The 27319-nt window shown below is 53.0% G+C and overlaps 1 protein-coding gene across 1 annotated transcript; it reads left to right on the plus strand.

The window, feature by feature from the left end:
• The first annotated feature begins 419 nt into the window (after nt 1–419).
• On the plus strand, nt 420–27311 carry Tmod2 (tropomodulin 2). The gene is made up of 9 exons (XM_010609082.3): nt 420–632; nt 1794–1950; nt 4300–4422; nt 6960–7046; nt 8326–8456; nt 9576–9683; nt 17866–18009; nt 19234–19378; nt 21415–27311. Exons 1-9 carry the CDS (start codon nt 507–509, stop codon nt 21447–21449), a joined length of 1056 nt encoding a protein of 351 aa, XP_010607384.1. The 5' UTR covers nt 420–506; the 3' UTR covers nt 21450–27311.
• The last annotated feature ends 8 nt before the right edge of the window (nt 27312–27319 follow it).

Here is a 27319-nt window from a genome sequence, read left to right on the forward strand (position 1 = left end):
CTTGCTGCTCTGGTGGTGGCAGGGTCCTGACAGCGGCCCCTCTGATCCGCGTTGCTCCTGTATTTTCCGTGCCGCCCTCTCCGTGGGAGGCCTCACAATCACAGCCTTGTCCTGCTCTGACTTTGTGGGAGGCTGACGGAAAAGCTCTCTCTGCCCTGGGACCGGGCAGACCAGGCACGCACGTCCCAGCTCTGTGACCCACAGGGACGCGCGCCCTTCCCTGGGAGGTGGGAGTGACCTCCTGGGCGGGCTTCGTCCTCTCTCTCACATCGCAATTGCAGAAGTAGATAATAAACCGAGGATGCAAACGCGTGGAAGGCTGTCGGGCCGCCCCAAGCGGTGAGGTCACAGTGATCTTCCTGTTGAATTATTTGTTCAGTGGACTCCGCTGACGGTGCGGCGCCCGCTCCTGTGTGTCCGCCCTCTTTCAGGAAGGGGCTGACTGCTCCTCCCTTCGCAGGGGCCCTCTGAAGCTCAGGAAGCTGGGGACCCGGCCCTGGGCAGTCATGGCCCTCCCCTTCCAGAAGGAGCTGGAGAAATACAAGAGCATCGATGACGACGAGCTTCTTGGCAAGCTCTCCGAGGAGGAACTGAAGCAGTTGGAAAATGTTCTCGACGACCTAGATCCCGAGGTGGGTGTGCGGGGCAGGCGCGGGCGGCCGGCGATGGCGCAGGACACACGGAGGGGGTGGGCGCCTCCCCGGAGCCGCCTCCTCAGCCACAGGCTAAGGCCCCGATGGCTTGGGCGAGGCAAATGTGTTTCCCCACGGCCAGTGTGGCGGAGGTGAGCAGAAACACTTCCCGCAGAAAGAGCACGGAGAGATGTGAACTTACTGGGGTCCTGTGTGTCACCTCTGCGGGGCACAGAAGCCCTCGGGGAAATCGAGCTATTTCTATATTTTAGACGAGGGACAGACTTGGGGAGGAGTCGTCCTAAAACCCCAGGCCTCCGAGCAGGCCTTGAGCCCGAGATGCAGATTTTTTTTTTGTTTTTGCACCGGGGAACAAACTTGGGTCCTTGCACTTGCAAGCCGGGGAACAAACTTGGGTCCTTGCACTTGCAAGCCGGGCAGCGGCACCACTGAGCTGCCCCACGACCCCCGGTGCAGCTCTTTTAGTATCTCCTCTCTCACGAATGCCTGAGTAACTTGGAGTCCACAGCCCCGCAGTGGCTGGATTCTGTGCTATCCGTGCACAGCCGGGAGCGAAGTGGGGCTCGCGGTACCTTTCTGAGTGAGTGCGCACGAAGCAGCGCGCTGTGCCCCTTTAACAGGCGCCTGTCCTACTCCTGCTGTCCGCAGCTCAGCTGCCCCCAGAGTCAAGCTCTGACTGCAGAGGTGACCCAAAGTGAAATGCTCCACATGGCATTCTGATGGGCCCGGTGCTTCGGGTGTTACATTTACTTTTTAAAATACAAGTCTTCTGTTTCCCTTTTTAAAATCGAGGGTGCAATCTCAAAGCCTGAGAGAGCCCAGGTCCACGTCTCCCAGGGCACTCACCTGCCTGTCTGCAGGAGGCGCTTCGAGTGGGGGACTCCTAGCTGGGGTCCCCCATGTCTGCCAGCAGCACTTTGGGCCCTCACCCAGCCGAACCCAAGTGTGATGAGAGGACGGAGGCCTCTGGCCACCGCATCGCAGACCTGCGAGGGACTTGGGGCGGCCCCAGCCATCCTGCTCTGAGGGGCCTGCCGGGAGCCTCCTTCTGCAGGCACAGGATGAGGACGAGCAGCCGACAGGGGTACAGGGGCGCCGCGGCCTGCACACCCTCTCCCGCTCACACCTCTGTCCCCGCAGAGTGCCACGCGGCCCGCTGGGCTCCGGCAGAAAGACCAGACGCAGAAGGCGGCCACCGGCCCGTTTGACCGTGAGCACCTGCTCATGTACCTGGAGAAGGAGGCGCTGGAGCAGAAGGACAGGGAGGACTTCGTGCCCTTCACTGGGGAGAAGAAAGGTGAGGACCTGTGCAGCGCCCTGGGACAGCGGTGCCCTTGCTCGGTCAGGGAGAGGGTTTGTGGGCCGGGGGCGTCTCTGAGCAGTGGGTGCGAACCTCGGGCACTCAGCCGGCTGCATTGCTACCCTTGAAAGCCCGCAGAGCTTGGCCGTCGCTGTCCACAGCGTGTCCGGCAGCGAGCATGGCCTGAGGTAAACTGCAGACCAGCCGGTGGCATGGCAGGGCGGGGTCCTCCAAGGGCCGTGAGGGCATCGAGAGTGGGGGTTGGGGGAGGACGGGTGGAGGCCGGAGTTCTCCACACTCTGCGCTTCCCTTGGCTGGGAGCCGATGTGAAAACTGCCGCCTGCTGGTGGAGAAGAGCAAGGCAGCGTGCGAGTGAGTCCTGGGTCCTCGAGAAGGTCCTGAACTCTCAAGGCAGAGTGTGCCTGGGCAGCTCCGCCTGAACAGGGGCTTCTGGCTGGTGCTCCACCCCCACCCAGCCCAGGCCCGCTGCCTCATGGGCACAGCCCTGACACCACGCCAGTCACTCATCCAGCCTCTGCCCAGCACCCTCTCCACGCAAAGCTGAGTGCCAGGCACCAGACCAGCTGGGGACCTGCCCTCCAGGTGCGCGGGGTGATGGAGCCAGGAAGGCAGGAGGGCCTGGGGTGTTCCTCCGAGCCAACATACAGCCACTGTCCTGTTTAACGCCCAATCTGAGCTTCCCTTTGGAGGAAGAGTGGGTAACAGTAGCCATCCACACCGGGCATGCTGGCACTTGCCTGTGATCCCAGCTGTGCAGGAGGCTGAGGCAGGAGAATGTCAAGTTCAAACCTGTCATGGGCAACTTAGCCAGATGCTCTCTCAAAATAGAAAAGGGCTGAGGATGCAGCTCAGTGAGAAGGCCCTGGGTTCAAACCCAGTATTGCAAAATAAACAAACGAATGAACAAAAACAGCCTGTCAAACTTCTAGTGCTACAAACAGTGTCCTGGGCCCACAGCCCCTTAATGACCCTGGGCTACCTAGATCACATCGCCTCTTACACTCCAGCCCCTCCCTGTGGTCGCCAGGGGGCGTGGCCTCCCAGAAGTGTCCCCTGCCCTGGCTAGGCCCAGCCCCACCTGGCCACGCCCCTCCAGGACCTGCACAGGCCTCCTAGGCGCTTTGGCCCTGGACCATGTGCCTGTGTGCCTGTCCTGAGACTCTGGTTGTAGAAGTCAGCCTCTGGCTTCCTCGTCTCTCTGTCACGCACCCGGATCGACTGACTGCCTGACATCACTGCCCTCGCCCTTTCTCCGTCCAGTCTTGGTAGGGATTCCACAGTGGGGCAGGTCTCCCTTGGCACAGGAGAGGAGTTCAGGAAGGGCTGGCTCAAGGGTCCGCAAGGCAGAGCCTGCCCCAGGCACGTCTGACAGACGTTGCGCTATTGAGAACGCTGCTAAGAAAGTAAGGTCAGACAGTGGCAAATCGGGTAAATTACCTGGGTTAGTTTGGAAATAAAGAGCTGCTTCTATGGCAGCACGGTTGCTACTGAACTAAATGAAATGTGAAACAATGAAATTACAATGAAAAATTTTCAATCAACATGGAGTGAAGAGGGAGAAAGCTGCAGTCTTGGGCTTGGCGCAGAGGTCTCCACATATCAAGGTGATGGTCTCAGAGTCCAGATCAGCTGCAGGTGGCTGCGGAGAAGTAGGAGCCAGGGACAGACCGGCATGGAGACTAGGGCCGCAGGAGGCTGGGGCGCACACTGCAGCCCCCACAGCCGTGTGGCAGCCACTGCAGGTCCCGGGCTGGGCTCACCCTCGGGGCTGCGCCAGCGTCGGCTGGACCTCGTCAGCCACCAGCCCCGGTCAGGGCCCTGCCCCTGTGTTTAGGGTCCTCGGGAGCAGTGCGGGAAGGAGGACTTAGGAGCCCCGCGGTGACGCAGACCCAAGATGTTCCCGGCTGTCGCTGCTCTGAAAGAGACGTCTGGGGTGGCGCCGGGCCCCGTTTCCTGGCCGGCTTCTCCCACTTCCTCCTGCCCCTCGGGTGCCCTCCTTCCAGGAAGTGTGGGGCGTCGGCTGCCAGGGTGCGGGGAGCAGAGCTCCTCGGTGCAGGAGGGGTCAGTGTCTCAGGCTGGAGTGGGAGAAAGGTCGGCCTGAGGTGGCGCAGGGCCTGAGGGGACACAGCCGCACCGTTGGCTCTGTTGTAAGGACCATGGTCTCGGTGATGGGCACGGACTCCTCTTTGAGTGCTCCCACCTTCTGGCTGTGGATTCCTGCCTGGCCTTAGCCTCGTCCCAAGATTCAGGAGCTGCATGGCTGTGAACCTGTTTCCGGTCCAGTTCTCTGAGACCAGGGCCTCATGTTTTCTCTTCTGATTTAAGGGAGAGTCTTCATCCCCAAGGAAAAGCCCGTGGAAACTCAGCAAGAAGAAAAAGTGACCCTGGACCCGGAGCTGGAGGAAGCTTTGGCCAGCGCCTCCGACACAGAGCTCTACAACCTCGCAGGTGAGCCCCAGCCCGCCCCCAGCTGGCCACTGCGCTGCCCTCCGCCATGGGAGGCCGGAGGTCACCCGAGCAGGTGCCGTGGTGCAGCCCTGGCGTTGTCCTGCCAGAGGACTCCTGGGCAGACGCAAGAGTCCCAGGAAACGCCTAGGAAGGAGGGGAAAGCACAGGAAGACCTGAGTCCCTGCAGTGAAACCGGTGCGGTAACGCAGTGGACACTGCCCTCCGCACGTCACGGGCTCCCCAGAACTCAGGGCCCCGCAGGTGTAGACGAGAGTCCATGCACTGCCTAGTCACTCGGCAGGTGACAGGAGACGAGAGGAGGGGCTGGCAGGGCTGGCAGTGGGTCTCTATGGCAACGCCTCCTGGGCTGTTACCATCCAGAGGCTGGCTGGAGGCTGGCTGGTCTAGAGATTTGACCCTGCTGTCAGTGTACACAGCAGCCGCCCGTTTGGAGGGAGTAGTGGGCTGGATCTGTTAGCCAGATTCACAGCAAAAGCATCAAACAGAAATTAAAACTTGGGCTAGGTGTGCAGCTGTAGTCCCAGCAACTTGGGAGACTGAGGCAGGAGGATAGCTTGAGCCTAGGAGTTAGGGCCAGCCCAGGCAACACAGTGAGTCCTCCTCTTTTAAAAATTAAGTAAGGGGAGCTGAGTATGGTTTCTCGTACCTATAATCCCAGTTGCTTAGGAGGCTGAGGCAGGGGGATTGTAAATTCAACACCAGCCTGGACAACTCATCGAGCTCCTGTCTCAAAAAATAAAAGGGCGGCCGGGCGTGGCGGCGCACTTCTGTAATCCCAGCACTCGGGAGGCTGAGGCAGGAGGATTGCTGTGAGTTGACACCAGTCTGGGCTACATAGTGAGTTCCAGGCCAGTCTCAACTACATAGTGAGACCCTGTCTCAAAAAACCAGAAAATAAAATAAACTAAATAGAAGGGCAGTGGGTTGGGCTCAGTCGTGGAGCCCTGGATTCAGTCCTTGGCATGAACCAACCCACCCCACCAACCTTAGCCACTGAGCCCAGTTACCAAGGAAAAGCTGCTCAGCGGTCACAGGGCCAGGTGTGCCCTGTGCTTATCCAGAGGGCACCTTTGCTGGGTGCATTCCTAGCTGTGCAGGAGGCTGAGGCAGGAAGATCGCCTGACCTGGACAATTTAAGCAAAACTCTGCCCTCCAGAAATCAAAAGGTGGTTTCATAGTCCAAGGCCAGTCTGAACTACAGAGCCTGTCTCAAAAGAAATTACAAATAAGGACCAGGGGGTTTAGCTCAGTGGCACCGCACCTGCCTGGCAAGCACAAGGTCCTGAGTTTGATCCCCAGTATCACGAAAGACAGACAGACAGAAAGAAGGAAGGAAGAAATTAAAAATAAAATGGGCTGAAGATACTGCTCAGTTCCCCTGGGTTCAATTCCTATTTCCAGAGGCAGAGACAGACAGCTAGACGTTCTCCCTAGATAATGCTGGAGGCACGATGACAGTGCTTAGGTGTCTTAACGAGAATGTGTAAAGCCCATAAAGAGCGCCTGACACACAGGAGGAAGTCATTTGCTCTCCGAGTAGGTCCGGCGTCATTCGCATCCCCTTGTACAAATGAGGACCATCCACAGGTGACAGGTTGGTTCCTCACAGCCCCCGAGGGCTGCCTCTCTCCTCCTCGCTGGTCCCGGTCGCCCTGCCCCTTCTGCTGCCAGGAGCTGGGGCTCCACTCAGCGCTTCCCCAACCAGGGGCCACCTGGGTCCCTCCTGCCGCCCTGTGCTGTGCTGCCCCCTGGTGCCAGCTCTGAGTATCACGACACTAATTACAGGCTCTTCAGCTGCCCTTCGGGGGGCAGGGCTGCTGCATCTGTCCCCACCCTAGAGGCTGAAGGCCTTTTAGTACCCAGACACGGGGAGGCCTGCATGAAAAAGGACCGAGATTTTTCTGGTTTTGCCTCTGAAAAAAATATATGCAATCACCTAGATAATGTTAGACCATAAGACCTTTGACTCTCCATTGTAGGAGAATGGACGTGTCGCCTTGAGACCATGGTAAGTGAAAAAGCGGACACACAGATTAAAGATCACATGGCTTCTCTTACATGAGCAGCCCAAAGTATAAATAAATTAAAGAGCAAAAGAAAAGGCAGACAGTAGGGGCTAGGAGATAGAAGCACAAGGGTGAAAAGCGGAATCAGTGTGTTCTGTGCATGGACCGGCTCCCCGCTGAATGTGCCGCTGTGTGCTGCAGACACAGCGGACAAAAATTCAGAAGTTTGAGGAAAAACCGCTTTGACTTGTTTTATACACGTCAGAAAACGGAATGGTGCGGTCTGCCTAACTAGGGTCTGCTGCAGCAGCAGAGGCTGTAACTAGGCTGTTGTTTCCCAGGCCCTGAACGAGTCCGCTCGTTGGCACACAGAGGCGTGAGGACCGCTGGGGTAGGAGGAGGCTATGAATGTCCTCCATGGGTAAGAAAGGGACGCGGACCCCGGTCCCGCAGAGAGCGGCGCTGGGGGAGTGAACCGCGTGACCTCATCTCCAATGCCTTTGTTCCCAGCCGTCCTTGGAGTACACACCTTGCTCAACAATCCAAAGTTTGATGAAGAAACAGCCAACGGCAAAGGCGGCAAGGGCCCTGTGAGGAGTAAGTCGCTGGGGGCTGGAAGGCTCGGGGGAGAGGCCCTTTGGGCCAGGGCCCTGCAGCCTGGGCTCCGTCCTACAGCCCGGAGCAGAAGACCCGGTGGGAGAAGCCGGCCGCTCCGTCCGGCTGGCTGGCAGTGTGACAAGCGCAGATGGGTTTTGCCCAGGACACACTTTCGTGGCTGGCCTGTTCAGCCAGAAGAGAGGGGCTGCCTGTTCGGCTCTGAATGCAGATTAGGAAAAGATGGTAGCTCCTCTCCTGAGGTGTGACTGAAGAGGGGAATGAATGTTTAGGCTTTCAAAAGTTTACTACAGAAAAGACACGCTAGTGTCCTCATGTGGACAGCCTATTTCTCCTGTAGGTTAGACTTCCAGATTTAGAATCGGCAGGCCATATAGCGCATTTTAAATGTTGGTCGATAATATCAGGAGGCTGAGGCAGGAAGGTTGCAGCAAGTTCGAGGACATCCTGGACTACACAGGGAGACCAAAAAAAAATTAAAAATTACTCTCCCAAAAAGTTTACTGGCCCACCAATAATACTCAGAGATGCCTCCCCCACATCGTGGCCAGCTCTGTCATCTCCCTTACATTTTCTTACTAAGGAAATGATATCCCATTTTCCATTTTGGAGCTTCGTTCCTTGTTCTTGTTTTTAGTTAAGCACCAGAGTCTTCTTGAATGTATTGTTTATATTTATTTATTTTTCCCATATGTATTGTGTATTTTTAATTGTGCTGTTTATTGATTGGCAGTAACTTGTGTATCAGGTTATTAACCTCTGTGTGTTTCACATGTATTCCACACATCTTCTGTCAGATTCCCTTTGAGATATCTTGGGTTCTTTCCCACCCCTTCGTTTTTCCATACCTTCCTCAAAACTAAAACTCCAAAATGGAAATCAGAAGAGGGCAGGGTGGGGTCATGCAGCTGGGGGTGTAGCAAGACTTGAGAAATTGAAGCCAGGTGTGGAAGCGCACTCCTGCCAACCCAGCACTCAGGAGGCTGAGGCAGGAGGATCGCTGCGAGTTTGAGGCCAATGTGGGCTCCATAGTAAGTTCAAGGCCAGCCTGGACCACATAGTGAGCCCCTGTCTCAGAAAACAAACTATGACTCAGTGCTGTCCCACACCCGTGCCCACTCAGCCAAGGATGAGCTCCCTGTTCCTGGAACGTCACTGGGGTCAGGGCCCATGAAAGAATTCTCGTTCGGGGGTGCGCGAGATCTTTAGGTGACAGGTGAGCACTCGTGTTTCCTTTTTAAAGTTAAAATTTGTGTTGCAGATGTGGTGAAAGGCGAGAAGGTCAAGCCAGTGTTTGAGGAGCCTCCCAACCCCACCAACGTGGAAGTCAGTCTGCAGCAGATGAGGGCCAACGACCCCAGCCTGCAGGAAGTGAACCTCAACAACATCAAGGTACCCACGGCGACGCCCGCCATGGCCGTGCTCGCGGTGGATTCTGAGGTGCGATGCCCTCCTCACAGAAGTAGGGTCTGAATAGAACGACTTCTAGAATGTTCTGAAAGGAAACGGCTCCAGCTCAGAGCTGGCGCCGCGCACGCAGCTTTGTCTGCCTGCAGGCGAGAGTGGCTCTGAGAGGCTCTCAGGGCCGATGACCCTGCCATGAGGGTGGCTGTCGTCAGCAGTGTCCTCCGTCCCAGCCCAGCCTCTCTGAGGGCCGCCTGGTCCTCACCTGTGACTTCCTCACCGGGAGTGAGCTCCCTGGGGACAGCGGGGCACAGGGAGCAGAGGCCCCAGCACCGGGCTCAGGAGTGTCTGAGTTGTCACATCGCCCTCGGGAAGGGGAGCGCGTGTGTGCATGCACACGCATGTGTGCACAGACACCCCCTGAGGTTTGTCCCGTTGGTGCCCCTGGGGCAGATTCCCGGAGTCCAGTGACGCTTTCCCTGTTACCTCATCTCGTCCTCGGTGAGGGACAAAGCCGTTGAGTTGCTGGGTCACACAGCGAGGCAGCGTGCGACCAGGACCGCTGTCCTGCCAGCCAGGCCCATGTCACCTCCCTCCCCAGGCCAGCGCTGAGCTCCGTGAGGTAACCGAGGCCAGAAGGGTTCATGGAGCCTTTCAGCACCTGCATTAGGAGAGAAACACGAAGCCAGCAATCGCACTGCGAGGCGGCAGCCCCTGCCGCTGGGATTGTAGGGAGGGAGATTTTAGGGCTGCCTGGGAGCCAGCAGCCAGGAGGGCGATTCCTGCTGGGCCCTGAGAGATGAGCAGGACTGAGAAAAAGGGCCGAAGGGAGTTTCAGCGAAAAGGAAAACCTGCCTAAGGGAGTGCGGGATGGACCGCGAAGGGAGGAGCGGCCAGGGGCCGGGGGTGGGGGGCTGCGATCTAGAGGATGGAGGGAGACAGAGGCAGCGCCCGCCGGGCTATGCCTTGGGGAAACCCGGTCCCGGGTGGGCAGTAGGCGCCCAGGCCTGACCTCTCCAAGCCTCGGGTGGTGCCGGGGTGGACGGTGCCAGGCTCTGTGCAGCCCAGGGCGCCGCGTGTGCCTGAGCCGTGTCCCCTGTGCCGCAGAGCATCCCGATTCCCACCCTGAAGGACTTCGCCAAGGTGCTGGAGACCAACATGCACGTGCAGAAGTTCAGCCTGGCCGCCACCCGCAGCAACGACGCCGTGGCCGTGGTGAGTGCGTCCTCCTGCAGGTCCGCTGCTCTCCCTGCCGTCACTCGCGGCTCTCTGGACGCGTCAGTAAGCACTGGACCCGACCCCTGTTCTTGGTTCGTTTTGTTTTAGTACCGGGGATCAACTCGGGCCTTTGCGCTTGCGAAGCAGGCCCCGGAACCATTGAGCCAAATCCCCGGCCCTTTTGTTTTGTTTTTAAATCTACATATTTGTTGTTTAATCCACAAGCTTCATATAGCTTTAGTTTAAAAACAAAAACAAATACAGTGAAACCAAGACACTATTTCAAAGTCCGGGCCCTTCCAGCTTCCAAATACAAGAGCTCTGAACATTATATATCTGAATTGGGAGAATAAGACAGAAATCTGAATGGAGCGGTGACGTTTCAGAAAACCAAAATCTCAGGGAGCTAAAGGATCCTTCCCGGGAGGAGCTAACTGCCTTTTCAAGGGGCGAGGGAGGAAGGCGGGGGGCTGCCTGGGTGGGGGCAGAGCAGGCTGCAGTCCGGTGCCAATGTTCGAAATCACCTTGTTACACACCCACGTAAGTCTAGTATCCTGGAAAACGTGCTGTCATTTTTCTGTCTCATCCTAGAGCTCAAACCCTGGTGCATTTCAGCAGCAGTTTCACAGGCAGCAGGAAACATCGCAGCCTTAGACTATTCATTTATATTTTTGTGGTATTTCAGCAGTGGCCTTATTTCTGGACAAGCTTACAACCCATACAAGGTTGGAAGCATAATTTAAATGGGTGTGAAGACTCAAATGATTTTTTTTTTTAAGAAAAAAGAAAAGGGTTGACCCCGTCCTCTACCCATGACCCCTCACCACACTGTCGCTGTGATACTATGCGGGGTGTGCTGAGATTTGTCCCTGCTGCAAGAAATGAGAGCCACGTGTGGTGGTGTACACCTGTAATCTCAGCACTGGGGAGGCTGAGGCAGGAGGGTTGCCATGAGATCAAGGCCAGCCTGGGCCAGAGAGGGAGGGAGAAATGAACAAACTGAAGCCCAGACAGATGAAGTAAGTCATCCACGTCCCACAGCCAGTAAGGACAGAATCAGGGCTCACTTGAGGTCACTGTGGCTCCCGGCTGGGCCATGGCCCATCCCACTTTGACTCGAAGCCTGGCTGTCACACACTTCCTAAATACCGTTGTCAGTCAGGGACCCGGACCTCCCACTGTGCTCCAGCTTCTGCCATGAGTCCAGCTCGGAAGACAGATGCTGTCTGACTGGACGGCTTGATGTAAAGCAGCACATCTTTGGTAGATGAAAATTTTTAAGACAGACGCTGGGGAAGTGTGACTGCTATCAGTGGTGCCAGCATCGTTAAATGAACGAATTGTCACGACCCCCAACCTCAGCAACGGAGACTATGCCTGTGGTCACGTCAGCAAACGTGAAATGAGCACACGTGTAGGAGACCCAGGCTACAAAAGTGATATTCTTGCCAGCCGTGACTATATACCCCAATGTGTGAGTTGAGAGCAATTTTGAACTTGAAATCTGTCATCAAAATAAAAAAGAGCTGGCCATGGTGGTGCACTCCTGTAATCCCAGCACTAGGGAGCCTGAGGCAGGAGGATCCCTGTGTGTTCAGGGCCAGCCTGAGCTACATAGTGAGACCCTGTAAAAAGCAAATGAAACAATAATAATAAAATAAGATAGGAAAATAGCAGAACCATATCATTGGTAGGTTACAGTGAGCAGTTAAGGGATTCTCATCTGTGTAGGATTTGTATCATCTCTGCCAGTAAGTAGATTTGTTTAAAAACAAACATATTCACAGTGCACTCTGAGTACGAGTGAATAAAGGGATGAACAAAGAGAGGACTTTCTGCTTCTGTTTAGGGCTGCGGTGTGGGACTGTGGGGTGGGCACAGCTGCAGGCCTGCTGTCACGCTGGCCTCACGCTGGTCCCCTCCCGCCCCGCAGATGGCGTGCTGGTGCTGAGTAAACGCCAGACGCGGTCTCCTCACAGCTGCTTTCAATGCCCCGCTCCACGTCGGAGGCCCAGCGTGTGACGGGCGCCAGGACAGAAATGAGCGGCACTTGCAGGAAAATTGGGTCTCTTTTGTCACTTGTTTTAAAGAATAACTGGCTTGGTCCAGTCGCCTAAGCCGGTGCGACAGAAGGACCGCAGAATGAGTGAAGTACGTGTTTCATGCACTGTCCACCGTGTCTTCACCTGAAAATCACCCCTTTCCTTCCGAGTGACCGAGGTACCACACCACCCGGCCCCTCACTGCCCCTTCCCAGCCAAGGGTAAACAGAACGGAAGCAGAACCAAGGAAGGAAGCTAGGGGCTAGGGAACATTGACTCTTTTCTTTTTCTGTTTTGTTCTGTTTTTTGAGAAAGGGTCTCGCTTTGTAGTTCAAGCTGAACTTACAGAGATCCTCCTGCCTCGGCCTCCCTAGGGCTGAGATGACAGGTGTGCTAGGGAACATTTTCTCTGGCCCTGAGTTTCATCAGAAGCCCTGTGAGAAAGCCCTCATTTTAAGGGTCCTGACGTGTGACAAGGAGGTGTTCGTAGTGGATCCTACCCTGCTTTCCCAGGATTGGTTCGTCCTGCTTCCTCCGGGGGTCCCAGAGCACTGGATCACTGGCATCCGTGCCCCGCAGGTCCCCGTCGAAGGCTGCTTGCATTCAGTAGGAAAACCTTCGCTTTCAGGGTTTGTGTAATGAGACGTAATTACGTTATCTCAGTACAGTATTTTAAAATCACCATGGCTGGGCACGAAGCTCAGTGGAGAATGCTTGCCTAGTGTGCACAAGTCCTTTAGTTCGATCCTAGTATTGCCCACATTTTTAAAAAATTATATTTAAAATCACTTTTCCAGAGCCTTATAATTATGGCTGTTACCATTACTCACTGTTAAAAATTACCACTGAGCCAAGCCAGGGGTAGTGAGGCTTAGGCTGAGGCAGGAGGATCCCCATGGGGTTGAGGCCAGCCTGGGCTACATAGTGAGACTGACCCCATCTCAAAAAAAAAAAAAGAAAGAAAGAAGAAAAAAGAAATCCATGTGTCATTTTAAATTATAGGCACATTAGAAAAAATACAAAGGAAATTATAATCCCAGCACTCAGGAGGCTGAGGCAGGAGGATCCTAAATTGAGGCCATCCTGGACTACATAGCAAGACCAGTCTCAAAGAAGAAGGAGGGGTAGAAGGAGAAGGGGAAGGGGAAGAAGGGGATGCAAAGGAAGAGAAAATAGGAAAAACAAAATCAATAAGTTAATGTTAGTATTCCACTTAAACTCATGCATTCAAAATGGAACTTTGAAACACAACTCTTTCCCCCTTGTGGCATCTTTGCCAAGGGCCCACAAGGTACAAGCTTCTCATAGTGACCGCTATGAAATTACATTTTCGTACAATCCTGGAAAGTACCAAAAGCATGACTTTCTTTTCAGAGTGCTTTTCTGCTCTGATTGTTTCTGTGACATTTGTGAACCCTCGCCTGTGTCTTCCTGACACCATCGTCCCCAGCAGGCAGGAAGGACAGCTGGTGGTGTGGGCGGGGCCTCTGCTCTTCTGCCCGGCGACACCTTGTTCTGAAGCTGACCGGTGGGTGAGGAAAGGCTCCACGCTTTCCCATCTGCGGCTCTGCTTCCATGGCTCTTGCGTTTTCTGTTTTGTTTTGCTTTGATTTTTTTTTCTTGCACCAGGGGATCAGACTCGAGACCTTGTGCTTGTGAGGCAGGCGGCGGAAGCACCGAGCTGCGTCCCTAGTCCCTTCCCGAGTGTGTAATTGATTGATAAATGCACTTTCGTGTGCAGGCGGCCTCGCCTTCCATCCACACCCCGCGCTGCCTCCGCAGCTCATGCCACTGCCTGGCGAGGCCCCGATGCTTCTCCAGTGAGGCTGGCATCCGGGCACTGTGGCGTCGCGGGGACCTTGGCAGTGCCTGCAGGGGTTCGGGTGTCAGGCTGGGCAGTGCACTGCGCCTCCGCCCGCTGGTGGCCCGCTGGTGGCCTGCTGGTGGCCGTGTCCTCACAGGAGCCTTTCTGCCTTCATTCTGCTCAGCAGTTCGTGGTGCCTTCAGTGCGTGAAACTTTTCCCATTGGTTGGTTATTCGAGAGTTTCTCTTTTTCTCATCTTTTTAAATGTATTTTTTGGTCCTCCCAGAACTCCTCTGGGGTTTATGTTGGACCTTTACCTCTTTCCTCCATTTCGCCCTGACATTTTCTACCCACATCCTGAGAAATATCCTCAGCCTTATCTTCCAACTTACTGTGCTCATTTTATAATTCCAATGCTTATTACTCTCTTCTATCTCAGCAGGGTGTTTTTAATTTTCATAATGTTTCTTATTATTCTTTTTAAAATATATAACACAGTGGGTGCAGTTGTACTCACCTGTAATCCCAGCATTTGGGAGGCTGAGGCAGGAGGATGGCTATGAGTGTGAGGCTGGCCTTGGCTACATAGTGAGATCCTGTCTCAAAAAAACACAAAATAGTAGTAATAATAATGATATAGGGTAACCCATTTTCCGGCCCCTTTCTGTCTCTCTTAGACAGAAACCATCTTTCTCTCAATGAATTTTTCCTACTTTTAAAAGTAGTAATAGGGCCGGGGATTTAGCTCGGTGGTGCCTCTGCCTGCTTCGCAAGTCCCGGGTTTGATCCCCAGTACCAACAACAACAATAACAATGAAGATGATGATGATGATGCTAACCCTACCAGCCAGTATCTAGTCTGTTTACAGTGCCTCTCCCTTCTCGCTCTTACGGGGGTGGTGAGGGAGGGCTGAGTGACTGTACTTAGATCAGCAGAGCATCCACTCGGATTTTGCTCCCCCTCTGTACAGCGGAGAGCACTGGCTGCCCCTTGCTATTTACCTGTGTAAATAGAATCATTTCTTCTGCATCCGTGAAGATCTGTCACGCTGCAGGCTTTCCTCCCCAAGGGAGCCTCTTCGTTGCTCTGCACTGGTTGCCTCTGACAGGTTGGCTGCTGTAGTTATTCTCTCTGCCCTCACACTTGGTGTCAGCTCCCAGGACAAGGCTTTGTCTCCTCTACTGCCAGAGCAGCCTGGAACCCACGGTTTTCGGGATGGACCGTGGGGGGGCGCACTTTCCAGCAGACTGAGCTGCCCGTGGCCTTCTCTGTGGTGGTCTGCGGTGCCCCCATCCACCCCTCCATCCAGGCTGCTGCAGTTGGGGGGCTGCGCTCTGCATCCTGGTGTCGCAGACAGCTGAGTTAGGTAGAAATATCCCAGGCAGGCAGGGCTGGGCTCTCAGAATTAGCACAGAGGGTGAGAACACCTCACAGCTATGGCTGGAGGTGCAGCTGTTGGAGGCCAGGCCTCCAGATAATGACAGAATGACCAGGTCTGCGTGCCTTCCTCAGGATGAGCGATAACTTGAGATTACATTGTAGATGGCATCACCGGGTCCAGTAAGGCCCAGACAGGCATTGGTCGGCCTGGTAGGTGAGCAGGGCCTCCCGACCCTTCCTTAAGGGTCTGTTCCTTCCCTGCACCCCTGCTCCCCGACCTGCTCCCCCAGTGGATCAATATCACCGAAGTGACCCTACTTACAAACTTACTGGTTGATCACAGTTTTGATCCACGCTTTTCCACCGTCCTGATTTTGCTCTATTAAGCTTTTTTTAAATTTTTGGTACTGGGGATCAAACTGGGGTCCTTGTGCTTGCGAGGCAGGTGGCAGAACCACTGAGCCAAAGCCCCGGCCTATAAAACATTCTTAGAGTAGTGACCTTGGTGGCACCCACTTTTGGGTGCCCTGCTCTCCCTTGGGAGCTGCCTCTTAATCTCTCCTACTCTGAACCTCCATTGTGACCTGGAATTTATCGATTTCGGGGGCAGGAATCCAGGTGCCTGGCACCTCACAGATCAGGAGGGCACCACTCTGCTCCTCCTCTGAAGGCCTCTGTCTCCATCCAGTCCCTCTGCCCCGGCTGCCCCTTTCCGGGAGGCTTCTGCAGAGGTGCTGCCATCCCCAGCTGCTGCAGCCCTCCCCGTCTGCCCTGCTGTGTCCCTAACAAACTCCTAAAATATTTGGCACACAGAGAATGATCGCACCTGTTCCCAGTGCACAGCGTGACATTGTGATACTTTGAGGTACACATGTGGTGACACGGTCAGGGGTAGTACGCGTGGTCCCCAGCTCAAGCTGTCAGCCTCTCTTTGTGTGGGTGACTCATCCCTGCTGTTTTGAACAGTAACACACACATTACTGACTGCAGTTACGGAACTCAGAAATTCGCTCACCCTAACTCTGATCCGGTGCCTGCTAGCAGCCCTCTCTCCTCCCCATGCCTTACCCGCTCTGGTGACTCTGCCCACTGTCACTGGCTCTAGGATGAACTTTTTTAGCTTCCAGATACGCGTGGGAACTTGAAGAGCTTGTGCCCTTTGTCTCCACACCTGGGTTACGTCCTGTCCTGTAGCCTAACATCCCGTAGCCTAACTTGCCTCCGTGCCGCCCTGAACCACAGGGTCCGTTCTTAGCTGTGGATGAACCGTATCCCGGGAAGAGTCTGTATCATGTGGCCTTTACCCACCCAGCCCGACGGAGACTCAGGTCAAAACTATCATGTGGCCGGGTGCACATCCAGAGGGTAAACACCTCAAGGGCAGAAAAATGAGCAAACCACCTGAATGGACGTCCTCAGAAGACATACGAATAACCAGCCCGAGTATAGGAAAAAGGGCTGTGAATCAAAGCCACTGTGAGACACATCTCCCTGCTCCAAGAGCTGCCGTCAGAGGTGGGGCTGGGGCTGCACACTCGTGGAGCACGCAGTGGCCCTGGGCTCGTTAAAAAAAATGACAGATGGTGCTGACAGTGTGGAGAAAGAGAAACTTTTTGTGGGGAGACAGGGTCTTGCTGTTAGTTCAGTCTATCCTCCAACTTGCAACGTAGCCCAGGCTGGCCTTGAACTCATGGTGATCCTCCTGCCTCAGCCTCCCAAGTATTGGGATTACAGGTGTGTGCTGCCACACCTGGCAAAAGAAACTTTTGTGCACTATATATGGAAATGAAAGTCCACACAGCCATTATAGAAAATAGGATGGAGATTCCCAAAACAAGAGACTGCGGCCTTTTGTTTTGTTTTGTTTTGTTGCACTGTGACAGTTTCAGTTTCTGAACTGAACACATAACGTGTGTGAGGGGGGTACTGATGAACCCCACTGAGCTACAGCCCCAGCCCCTTTTATTTTTTTTAAGACAGGTCTGGCTGTGTAGCCCAACTGGGACTTGAATTTGCAATCCTCCTGCCTCAGCCTCCCAAGTGCTGGGATTACAAGTCTGCACCACAATTCCAGATTGAAAACCTCTATCTTTTCTTCATGGTGACAGGAGACAGAGGAACAAGCAATGTACATCTGCAGTCTGTGATCACAAACTGGACTCTTGTGGCTCCCTCATTCTGAGTGGTGTCTTGGTACCAGAAATTGCCCTAAGGTTTCTGACTATGGCTGATCTGAATATACTAATCCAGGGTGCCCAAAGGCTAGGCACTGGGAAGGGTGGTTGTTTTTATTTTTTTGTTTTTGGAGGGGTTTTTTTTTTGGTACCGGGGATCGAACTCTGGCCCTTGCACTTGCGAGGCAGATAGCAGACCCACTGAGCCAAACCCTAGCCTGGATGGTTGTTTTTAAAACCATTCATACTAAAAGAAAAAAGATAATTCTGGGCTTATATCCTTTCTACTTTTTTCCTAATATTAAATGTCTTTTCTTAAAAAGCAATGATAATAGGTGATACCAGTTTTTTTTCATGTGCTCACTTTTAAAGAGTTGTGAATCCTATGTCAGTGTATTTTTAAATTTGCAGGTATATGAAATTTGTAAGATTAGACTAGCCTAAAGTCTTTTTATTGCAGTGTTTGTTGTTGTTGTTGCTTATTTATTTTGAGACAGGGTCTTGCTATGTAGTCCAGGCTGGCCTTTAGCTCACTAGGTAGCCCGGGCTGGCCTCGAATTCACAGGGATCCTCCTGCCTCAGCTTCCGGAGTGCTGGGCTTATAGGTGTCCACCACCACACCCAGCCATCCATTGCAGCTTTAAAGCACCTTTTCTACTTGGAGGTAACTTTGACAAAAGTTACTTCATGTGCTGTAAAATCTGTATTTTGGGGAGTGAGAAATGCACTAAATCAGCCTTTAGCAACCCTAACCGTTTGTTTATCTCGGCACTGTAAGGCTTTTGCAGAGATGTTGAAAGTGAACAAGACTTTGAAAAGCCTGAATGTAGAGTCCAACTTCATCACAGGTGCGGGGATCCTGGCCCTGGTGGAGGCACTTAGGGAAAACGACAGCTTGACGGAGATCAAGATCGACAACCAGGTGAGGAGCGGGGCGGCCAAGCCCGTGGCTGACCACATAGTGCTCAGTGTCCGTGGCTGCTCTGCGTGGTCACCGTCATCTCTGCCATTTAGTACGAATCTCAGCCCCGCACGGTGCCTGCCTGTTGTGGCTAGAAGGAGAAAGCAGGGTGGCCGTGCCCAGGTCTGAGCCCTCCTGTCCTCAGAGCCCCCAGAGAGCTGTCAGGGCTGGGAAGACACCTGGCTTCAAGTGCCGGCCACACCCTCAGTGGTCAGTCTACGGCCACCACCACTGCTCCTTATGCTGCCGCCACATCCTGTGCCTGGGCCACCGGGGGCAGGCCACGCTGTCTCTGACAGGCCCTGCGCCTTCTCACACCTCTACAGTCATGTGGTCTCCCATACTTGTCACACACATCTGCGGTGGCAGTGTATGTTTGGGAGATGTGTTTGTTTTTCCTTAACATTAGCTTTTCGTGTTGGCAGGGACGCGTCTGCCTCCTTACGATGGTCACCCAGCTCTCTGAACAGCGAGGGCCGGCTGGCACTGTCGCTGGCTTCCAGTTCACCAGTCTGAGCCTCGGGGCCCGCTGGCCCTGTGTCCAGTTCTCCCGGGCATTTCTACACCTAGACTGAGGGCCTGGGGGCTGCTTTAAGACAGTTCCACTGTTTAAAAGGAAAAAAAATACATTTAAAACCAATACTGGGATAATTTGGAAATACCTAACATTAGCTTTACTTTAACCTGACCTGTGGAATTACCTTTTTTTTATTAGAGCTTCAACCCAGGGTCCTCCACACCTGCAGCCATTTTTTGAGACGGGGTCTCATTATGTAGTTGAGTCTGACCTAGAACTCACTATGTAGCCCAGGCTGGTTTCAAACTCACAGTGCTCCTCCTGCCTCAGCCTCCCCAGTGCTGGGATTACAAGCGTGCACCACCACGCCCAGCGTATTTTCTTTATTTTGAGGCAGTGTCCTGCTGAGCTGCCCAGGCTGGCCTCACACCTCTGACCCTCCTGCTTCAGCCTCCCTCAACTCTAGGACTGCAGGCACATGCCTCTTTTTTCCGTTTTGGATGCCAGCAGATTCAGCTGTCTGTCTGGACCTTGCTTCTGGAACCAGACAGAAGGACTCTCACGACCCACAGGGAAAACTTCTCAAATAACCGTTTCTTTTTTGCCCACGTCGCCGCGCGTCCTTCGTGCGCCGGTAACAGTTTCCTCTTCCTTCCTGCTTGTCCCAGAGGCAGCAGCTGGGAACAGCTGTGGAGATGGAGATTGCGCAGATGCTGGAGGAGAACTCGAGGATCCTCAAGTTTGGATACCAGTTTACCAAGCAGGGGCCGCGCACCAGGGTGGCAGCTGCCATCACCAAGAATAACGACCTGGGTAATGTCCCTGTTTTGGTTGTTTTCCCATCGTGGGCCACAGTACCTGGCCCCACAACTCAGGGGAGAGGTTCATTTTGGCTCACAGCGTGTAGCGTTTCGATCCATGGTCGGCCAGCTGCAAGGCAGGGCGCATGGCACAGAGGCCTGCAGGGGAGGTTGCTCACGGCATGGCAGGCGGGACGCAGAGCGGGAAAGCAAGGAGGAGGGAGAACAGACCCTCCCGGGCCGTGCCAGTGGTGAGCCACCTCCCACCATCACACCCAGCTCAACCCATCCGTGGGCTAACAGTACAACTCCCACGATCCAGTCACCTCCCCAAACCCGTGCCTGTGAACGCACGAGATTTGGTGGAATCTGGGTACCTAACAGCCACCATCCTGTGAGCCGGCAAGGCAGCGAGAGTGTGCTAAGGGGCTCCGTGTCCTCTCCGCACACTGTTCCTCGGGCCTAGGCTTCACGTCGTCTTTCACCAGAGGCAGATGGTTAGGGGGTCGTCGAGGCCTTGCAGTTCTCATGGGGCTGAAGTTTCAACACTGTGTGTTTATTTCCTAGGCGGCTTTCTGTGCTTGCTTGGCTTCCTTTGTGCCTCTTTGTTCCTTTCCTTGCTTGCACATGGACTGTGCTCTGCTATCTGCACCGAGAAGACATAGCCTATTCTGCTATGTCTGAGCCTACCTGTGCTTTTCAGTACCTGGGTTTAAATATGGGTTTGTCAGATGCGACATGTGCGGTAAACGAAGGGTGCTACGTAACAGATGTGAAGCTCAGAATAGCTTTTTCCTTAGCCCCTCTTAAATCTGCCAGGCTGCCACGTCTGGCTCGGGAGCTGAGCCATTTCTGCCGTTAGGATGACATGGGCACGTCTCGATCAGCTGCAGCATGGAAGACTGAGACCAACTATGAGGGCTCCAGCTAGGGACATCCCAGCCTCCTGGGGCAGCTCTGCAAAAATACATGGAGGAGCAGACAGTCCCCTTGGCAAGCAGCCAGCCTGCTAGGAGACACATCAGTCCCCAGCTTGGGTTCAGGGGCAGCATGCCCAGCCCTGGGCAGGGAACAGGGCGAGGGGCTCCTCCTCCCAGCGTGGCACTGGCCACACAGGATGGAAGCGCAGGTGGGAGTCGGAAGGGACAGGTGAAGGTTAGCCCAGGTGTGCTTGGCCCAGAGCAGTGCTGCGAGCTACGTGGCATTTGGAGGCTGGTAGGGACAGGTAGTATTTGCTTGCAGGCACCCTGGTGAGGCCGCCCACAAGGCCAAAGCAGTGATCAGACAGTGCATGGGAGAATCGCATCCGGTTCTCATCTGAATGACACAGAAAACAGGCAAAACAACAGGCTTGCAGGAACTAGAAAGGCAGTCCTGGCCCTTGGTCAGTAACTGCAGGCAGTGGCTTCTCCTAGTCTCCTCCAGCTGGGCTGTGGGGAGTGCAGAGTTGGGGCAGGACCTCCACTGAATCCAGAAAGAACAGCAGGAGAGCTCAGGGGCAGGCCGGTGATAGACTCAAAGAGGGTGGCAGAGGTGGAGCTTGGGCAGCCTGGTACCCTCTTCAGTGTCAGAGCCAGCTCAAGGGAACCTACCACTCTGAGTCGGCTCGCCACCTGAACCACATCTCTCGTGGAGGTTAACTCCTAGGAGTTTTATTTAGATGAGGTTTAAACACTGACCTGTCTGTAGAAGGCTGGTGTCCAGCCACCACCGGAATTAATGGGCTGCGATTGTATTCACCTGTGAGGTTCGTGAAAGCCAGCCAGTGACTGCATTGTATGGGGCTGAGAGAAAGACGTGCTGAGGACAAATGAATCTCTGTTCACAGAGAGGGGCAGGTTCCCAGCTGTCAGACACTGTAAATTCCTCCAGACACTGGACTTAATTGAACGTTTGCACTTACTGCCATGATTTGTTAAATAATGAAGTTTAAGATCATTTGTAGCCTCAAGTGTGTGGGGTTGCTGTTTTGTAAGATTAGTGTTGTTTGGAATTTAAAGCCTATGCCTTCCTTCAACTTGTCTTTTTAAACTTTTCTCTGTCACATAGTTCGAAAGAAGAGGGTTGAAGGAGATCGAAGGTAAACGTCCGCGGGAAGAGGTGAAATTTCACCACAGAGCCATTTAAAAGCAGATACAAGTTCCTTCTCCATGGGACCATTTTGTCAGAGTTGTTCATTTCCGTTAACCACACAACTGATGATTCAATTGCTGGTTTTTTGTTTGTTTTTGTTTTGGAATTGCTTGTGTAACTGGGATTCTCCCATGTGTAGTTGTTTCCTTGCTTCTGGGCACGTGGGGCAACTTGCCCAGATGGACGCAGGTGTTAGAGCGACTGTCGTGGCTGTGGTTTAACCACTTCGTGCTGCCTGGCCCTCTCTTTCTTACGTGAACTCTTTTAACCACGGAAAGGCATTTAATTTATAATGTTTTAACTGATTACAGGTGAGGCCTACCTCTGTTTACACGCACAGCTTCGAGTTAGGCTAAATATATATCCAGTGTTCTGCTTACCGCATGAGAAGTTAGTGTTGCCAATCTTTCACTGGGTGAGAAAATGTGACCCATTTAGCACAAATCCCTTAGTTGGAGAAAAATCCCTGTGGGCCGGGATGTAGCTCAGTGGCTACTGTGGCTACTGCACCTGCCTAGCAAGCGCAAGGCCCTGAGTTCGATCCCCGGTACCCAAAATTAAAAAAAAAAAAAATCCCTAAGCGCACACATCCAGCTGATCACAGGTGAGACAAATACACATGGCCATTATGAAACAGTAAATGATAATGTACTTTGGAATTTTTTAAATGATACGGAAGACGATAGTCATAAATACTCACGATACTCCCCTGTGCTCCTTCCGATATTCTGGAGATCTGTGTGTCTGCAGGAGGAAGTACCACGTAGGAGTGCTCTCTCATGCGGCTATTCCAGGTGGTGTTTAATAACTTCTTGCCTGAGGTGGAAGTATTTATGCTGTGGAACTTAGTGATGTGTTACAAATTGGGACTTTCCCACTCTTAACTGCAGTTATCAGCAATGCTGGGTGAAGAAGATACAATGTTTAAATTTATCCCTTTTGGTTACCTTGTTGCCAATGGGGTATTATTGCCCCGAGTCTTTCTTGCTATCCTCCTGCTTGTTAGAGCTCCGTAAGTGGGGATCTCATGGGGCTCAGCTGAGCCTGTCCTTTCTCTCTCACTCTTCTCTGCCTTCACCCGGAGAACCGAGAACCCTGCAGTGCTCCCCACAGCCGCAGTGTTAACAAGCCTTGGCAGAAAGCGAGAAAAAATTTAGAATTGGATCATGGCTATGCCACGCATACAAGCAGCTGTTGATAATGTCACTGCAAGTGAGCGGAACATTGCAAAAATGCAGCACTGTCTTTAGCTTATAAAATAGTTGGGTCACATATAATAGAGTTTATGAGGTCAAATATTTATTAGTGATCACTTTGTCTTGTTATTATCCATATTTGTAAAGTAGGCTGACAGGTGACTTTCCAGGAGTATTTGCATGTTGAAGATGACTGTTAGAAGATAAACGTACATTTTGGGGAACCTATCAGATCATTTGATTACGCCTTCATCTCCCATGTGCCCAAAGTGAATGAGAGGAAATTTGTTCCTGATGATTAGCATGATTGATCCCTTACTTTCTATCACGATGGGGCATAATGTAAATATTTTTATATTTGACGTGTATGCTTTGCTCAATACTTTGTTGAGCTATTTGGCAATACCTGGACACCCAATTGCAGGGACCCATGCCCATCCCCCCAGTTAGAGTTGTGCAGTAAAATCACTCCCTTGGACTCGTCCCCAGCACCTGTCACAGCAGATGGGATGTGGGAGAGAAACCTTCGTGGTCCAGGAATCCTGGGACGAGCGCAGCCCTACCTCTCCCATCTGCCCCAGGTGTGGTGGAAGCGCTTTCATCCTTAGCGTGATCAACTCCTTGGCGTCATCTTTGGCCGCATCATGTAAATACGTGGGGTGTGTGTGTGTGTGTGTGTGTGTGTGTGTGTTTGTGTGTGTTTTCAGATATCCAAGTAGGTATCTGGCTACATCTGGACACCTGATTGAAGGGAGATGCTCTCCCCCAGGTCCTCTTTCCCTGCCCTCTGTCAAGTCGCTGCAGGCCCAGGCCCAATGTGAATCTACCCTGAAATCTGTAGTTCGTCCCCAGCCCTCATGTCTCCCAGCTGCATGGAGAACGACTCTTAGGAAGTAAATGTAGCAGCCTAGAAGTCACCTCATGGTCCAGCATGAAATTGTCCTGTGTGCCTAAAGTGAAGTGTGCAGCGTTTCTCCCGCAGCATCACAGTGAAGCCCTCCTCCCACTCCGGGGCACACTGCATATCAATATTTTGTACATAAAGATCAGAAGATACGGTCCTGGGGTGTTTGGCTCCCTCCGGACCACCGAGTGAAACGAGGCCTCGCTCCCAGCCTTGTTTCTTCCCCTCTCAGGGTCTAGAGGGGTGCCCAGGGCTCACCCACCTCGCGCCTCACCTTCCAGGAACAGCCCTCAGAGCCACCCTCGGGGTGACCAGCTCGGCAACCCATGGAACAGCTGCCGCAGGAGAGGGGGTGCGTGGGAGGAGCCAGCCACATTCCCCAGCACTGGGGAAGCCGCTGTCCCCAAGTCACTGCCTTGAGAACAGTTATCGATGCTGGAAACCTGACAGGTGTGCAGCACCACATGCTGGCCAGTTAAAGATGGTCCTGGGGGTTACAGAAGCATTTGCAAATACTTCCTTCTGCACGGGTAAGATGTGGTCAGCTCTCTCCTAGCTACTGCGGAGGAGAAAGAAGAAACAGAATCGTGGCTTGATAGAATTTTCTGGTTTGGGGTTTAGGGGTGGACGGAGTGCCTCTTTGCAAAGTAGACGCCCTCTGTAGTTCAGTTCTTGGTGGCCTCGCCATTGGTGGGCACAGGACAGGGAGCTGTGAACACTGGTTTCTGTGGTATGTTGCCTGGCTGGGTAGAACTGTTGCTGGCGTCAGGTTGTAAGCTATGAACCTGAAGCTCCCTTCCCCACTTCCTGTGATGACACAGTGGTCACTGTTTCCCCTTTAATGATCGGAGCTCTAAGAAGGAGAGTCCTGCACTGTGTTCCCTAGTATTTTCTCTTTCCTCCTCATTGTTTCTCACCTCCACTTGTTCTCAAAGCTAAAGGACAGAGACACGGGGAAGATGTGCCGTGCTTACACCACCTGGCTGGGCCCTCTGGACGGACAGCTCACTGTCAGCCCCTGGAACCAGCTGGCCAGGAAAAACTGCTCAGCGCCCCAGAGATTCTGCACTGTGTTCTTGGTCCCCAACTTGAGATCTGATTGGTTTTGCTTCGTGGTTCTGGAGTGGAGTGGAGTGGAGAGGCTGGCTGACAGGAGGAGGGAGCACAGAATTAGATTTACATTCATTTAACGACAGAACCGGGCTCCACCCACTCACCTCTTTCCCAGATGCTTTTCACGGTAGCGACTAAACAATCCATGATGGGTTTGCAGGGTTTAAATCTGTGATCTCGCTCTGGGTACTGTTCTAATAGCAGTACGCCAGGCAGGACTCGGGCCAGTTTGGGACTTGGAAGAAGGTGCAGGAGAGGGTAACGAGAGTGAACAGCTAGCCAGACTCCCCGTGGTGCCTGTCACCCACGGCGGTCACCCTGAGGACAGCGGCTCAGCTGGCTGGGGGGGCAGAGGACAGAGGACTGAACCCCATCCCCAACACTTAGCAGGTATCTGATCATGGGCAATTCATTCAATTGCCCCAATTATAGACTCTCCAGGGGGAAGAGCACCAGATTCAGAGTCGGGAGACCTGGACATTCGGCACCACACTTTCCAAGTTTGGTGGCTCTGGCGAGCCTGTGGGCTCTCAGGCCTGAGGTTTCCCAGCCATAAAGTGGGAGTGGCGCCTTCACTAACTACCTCAGAGCTGCAGTGCGACCGTCACCGGATTAGTGGGTGAAAACGCAGCAGAAACTAGGAATAACTGCACCACAGTGGGCGGTTCTTGTTACTATCAGCTCATGAACGTGTCCCACTGCGTCTTGGCCCTGCTTTATTCTGAGCGAGAGTGACATCCTCCAGACCTTTGGAGAAGGGGGAATTGCAGCATGGTATGACAGAGGGACTAGAATTATTTCACTTGCACCCCAGATGGGAGAGAGGGCTTGATGGCAGGGGTGTGCAAGATGAGGTGTTTCCCTACGCCGTGTTGACAATACCTTGGCCAGAATCTTTATAGAGGGCTTAGGGCTGGACATAGGAGGTAGTGGACAGTGGCTAAGAATTGAGAGAAAGATCTGAGGCACTGCTACCTTCCTGGGAGGCTAAGACCCAAGGTATCACTGGGGGTCCGGGGGGGATGGCTGCCTCTGGGCTCCCAGAACTGCCTGCCTACAGAGCAGCAGTGTGATGGTGCTAGCTGTGAGGCAGACGGGGACAGAGTGCCACCTGTCACGATCAGCTGGCCAGGGCAGCAGCTTCCATCACCAGCAACCCCCCCCCCCGGCCAGCAGTTTCTGCTAAGGAAGGAAAGGACTTAGCATGGCCTCGGGGTCTTTCATCGGCACTTGGAGGCAGGAAGCTTCTCCCCAGTCTTTGTATCTTTCGTACCATCTAGTAAGGTGCCTTGTACATAGTTGGTGCTTAATAAATGTTGCTTGCGCTTCACTGGCCTCCAGTCTCACAAGAATTATGCTCCATTGGCCACCAGGTGATATTTTTAGAAAGCAACAGTGATTCGATGCCAGCTGCATGCAGCTGTGGGCAGGGTCCTCAGCCATCTGTCCTTCCTTTCATCTGGGAGTGGACTACATGGTCTGTCTGTCCCTTCTGCCTCCCAGACTTGCCACCCTGTGATCCTGAATCATTCTCGTTGCCTCTCACTGGTGCAGGCAGGGCTCCCGACAGCTTTTATTGTCTTTGGTTCTGGGTGTGCAGTTCTGGATTTCTCAGAAAGAATAAGGTAGGGCTGGGGATGTCGCTCATGATAAGAGAGCTGGCCTCACAGGTGCAGGCTGGCTCTGCAAAATGGAAAAAAAAAAAGAATGTTGAAGGGAGGGGTGGGACACCAGAGAGGTTATTTTAAAACATATTATATTTTCTCCCCAGAATCAGTGGGAAAAGAGTGGTGGATGCTGAGATAGCACAGCTGGTTCTCCGTGGGCTTCTCTGTATGTATGTGCGCGTGTACGTGCGTTTCTGAGCACAGGCGGACTGGGCAGCACAGAGCAGCTGGCCCAGGATGGAAAACTACAGTTAACTTCAGTGTGGGGAGATAGGAATTGGCTGTATGGCGAAGTGAGATGCCGAGAAAATACACTTTGAAAGGGAATTTTATTTTAGCACCAAATGTTGTCAGTGACAATCTTTAGTTAAGAAAGAAATGATTCTCACCTAAAATTCTAATCTTTGCCATTTTGTTTTGAGGGGGAAAAATTCTATGTACCTGGAAGACAATACTTATATTTTAATTAAGCCTTCACCTTAATTCCGTTTCATTTTTGTTTCCAGGAAAATGAACAAGCAGCATTTTTTTCCTTTGCATTTGAAAATGTAAAATACTTGCATGCCACTGACCTGTAATATCTTTCCAGTTCAGATGCCTGTAATGCGTGACCTTTTGTATATCGTTCAGTGTATTGTTTTTGAAGAGAACAAAACAAATAATACTTTCGTAAACTGTAAATGGTTTAAACTTGTATTGGCAACATCTGTTTGGCTAAGCAGTTATTGAAAAAAAAAACTCATGTGGTTTTATTTCATTTGAAACTTTCCCATCAAAGCTAGCCAACTGGTTAGGAATTAAAGACTAATTTTCCAGGGCTGGGATGCAGCTCAGTGGTAAAGCGCTTGCTTTACCTGAGTGCAATCTCCAGCCCTGAAAAAAGAGAAAAGAGAGGCTAATTTGCCCTTTAAATGTGAAGTTGAACATTTGTGGTGAATAAA

This window comes from Fukomys damarensis, unplaced genomic scaffold (genome assembly GCF_012274545.1).
Source record: "Fukomys damarensis isolate Sample0158 unplaced genomic scaffold, DMR_v1.0_HiC HiC_scaffold_17, whole genome shotgun sequence".
NCBI classification, from domain to species: Eukaryota; Metazoa; Chordata; class Mammalia; order Rodentia; family Bathyergidae; genus Fukomys; species Fukomys damarensis.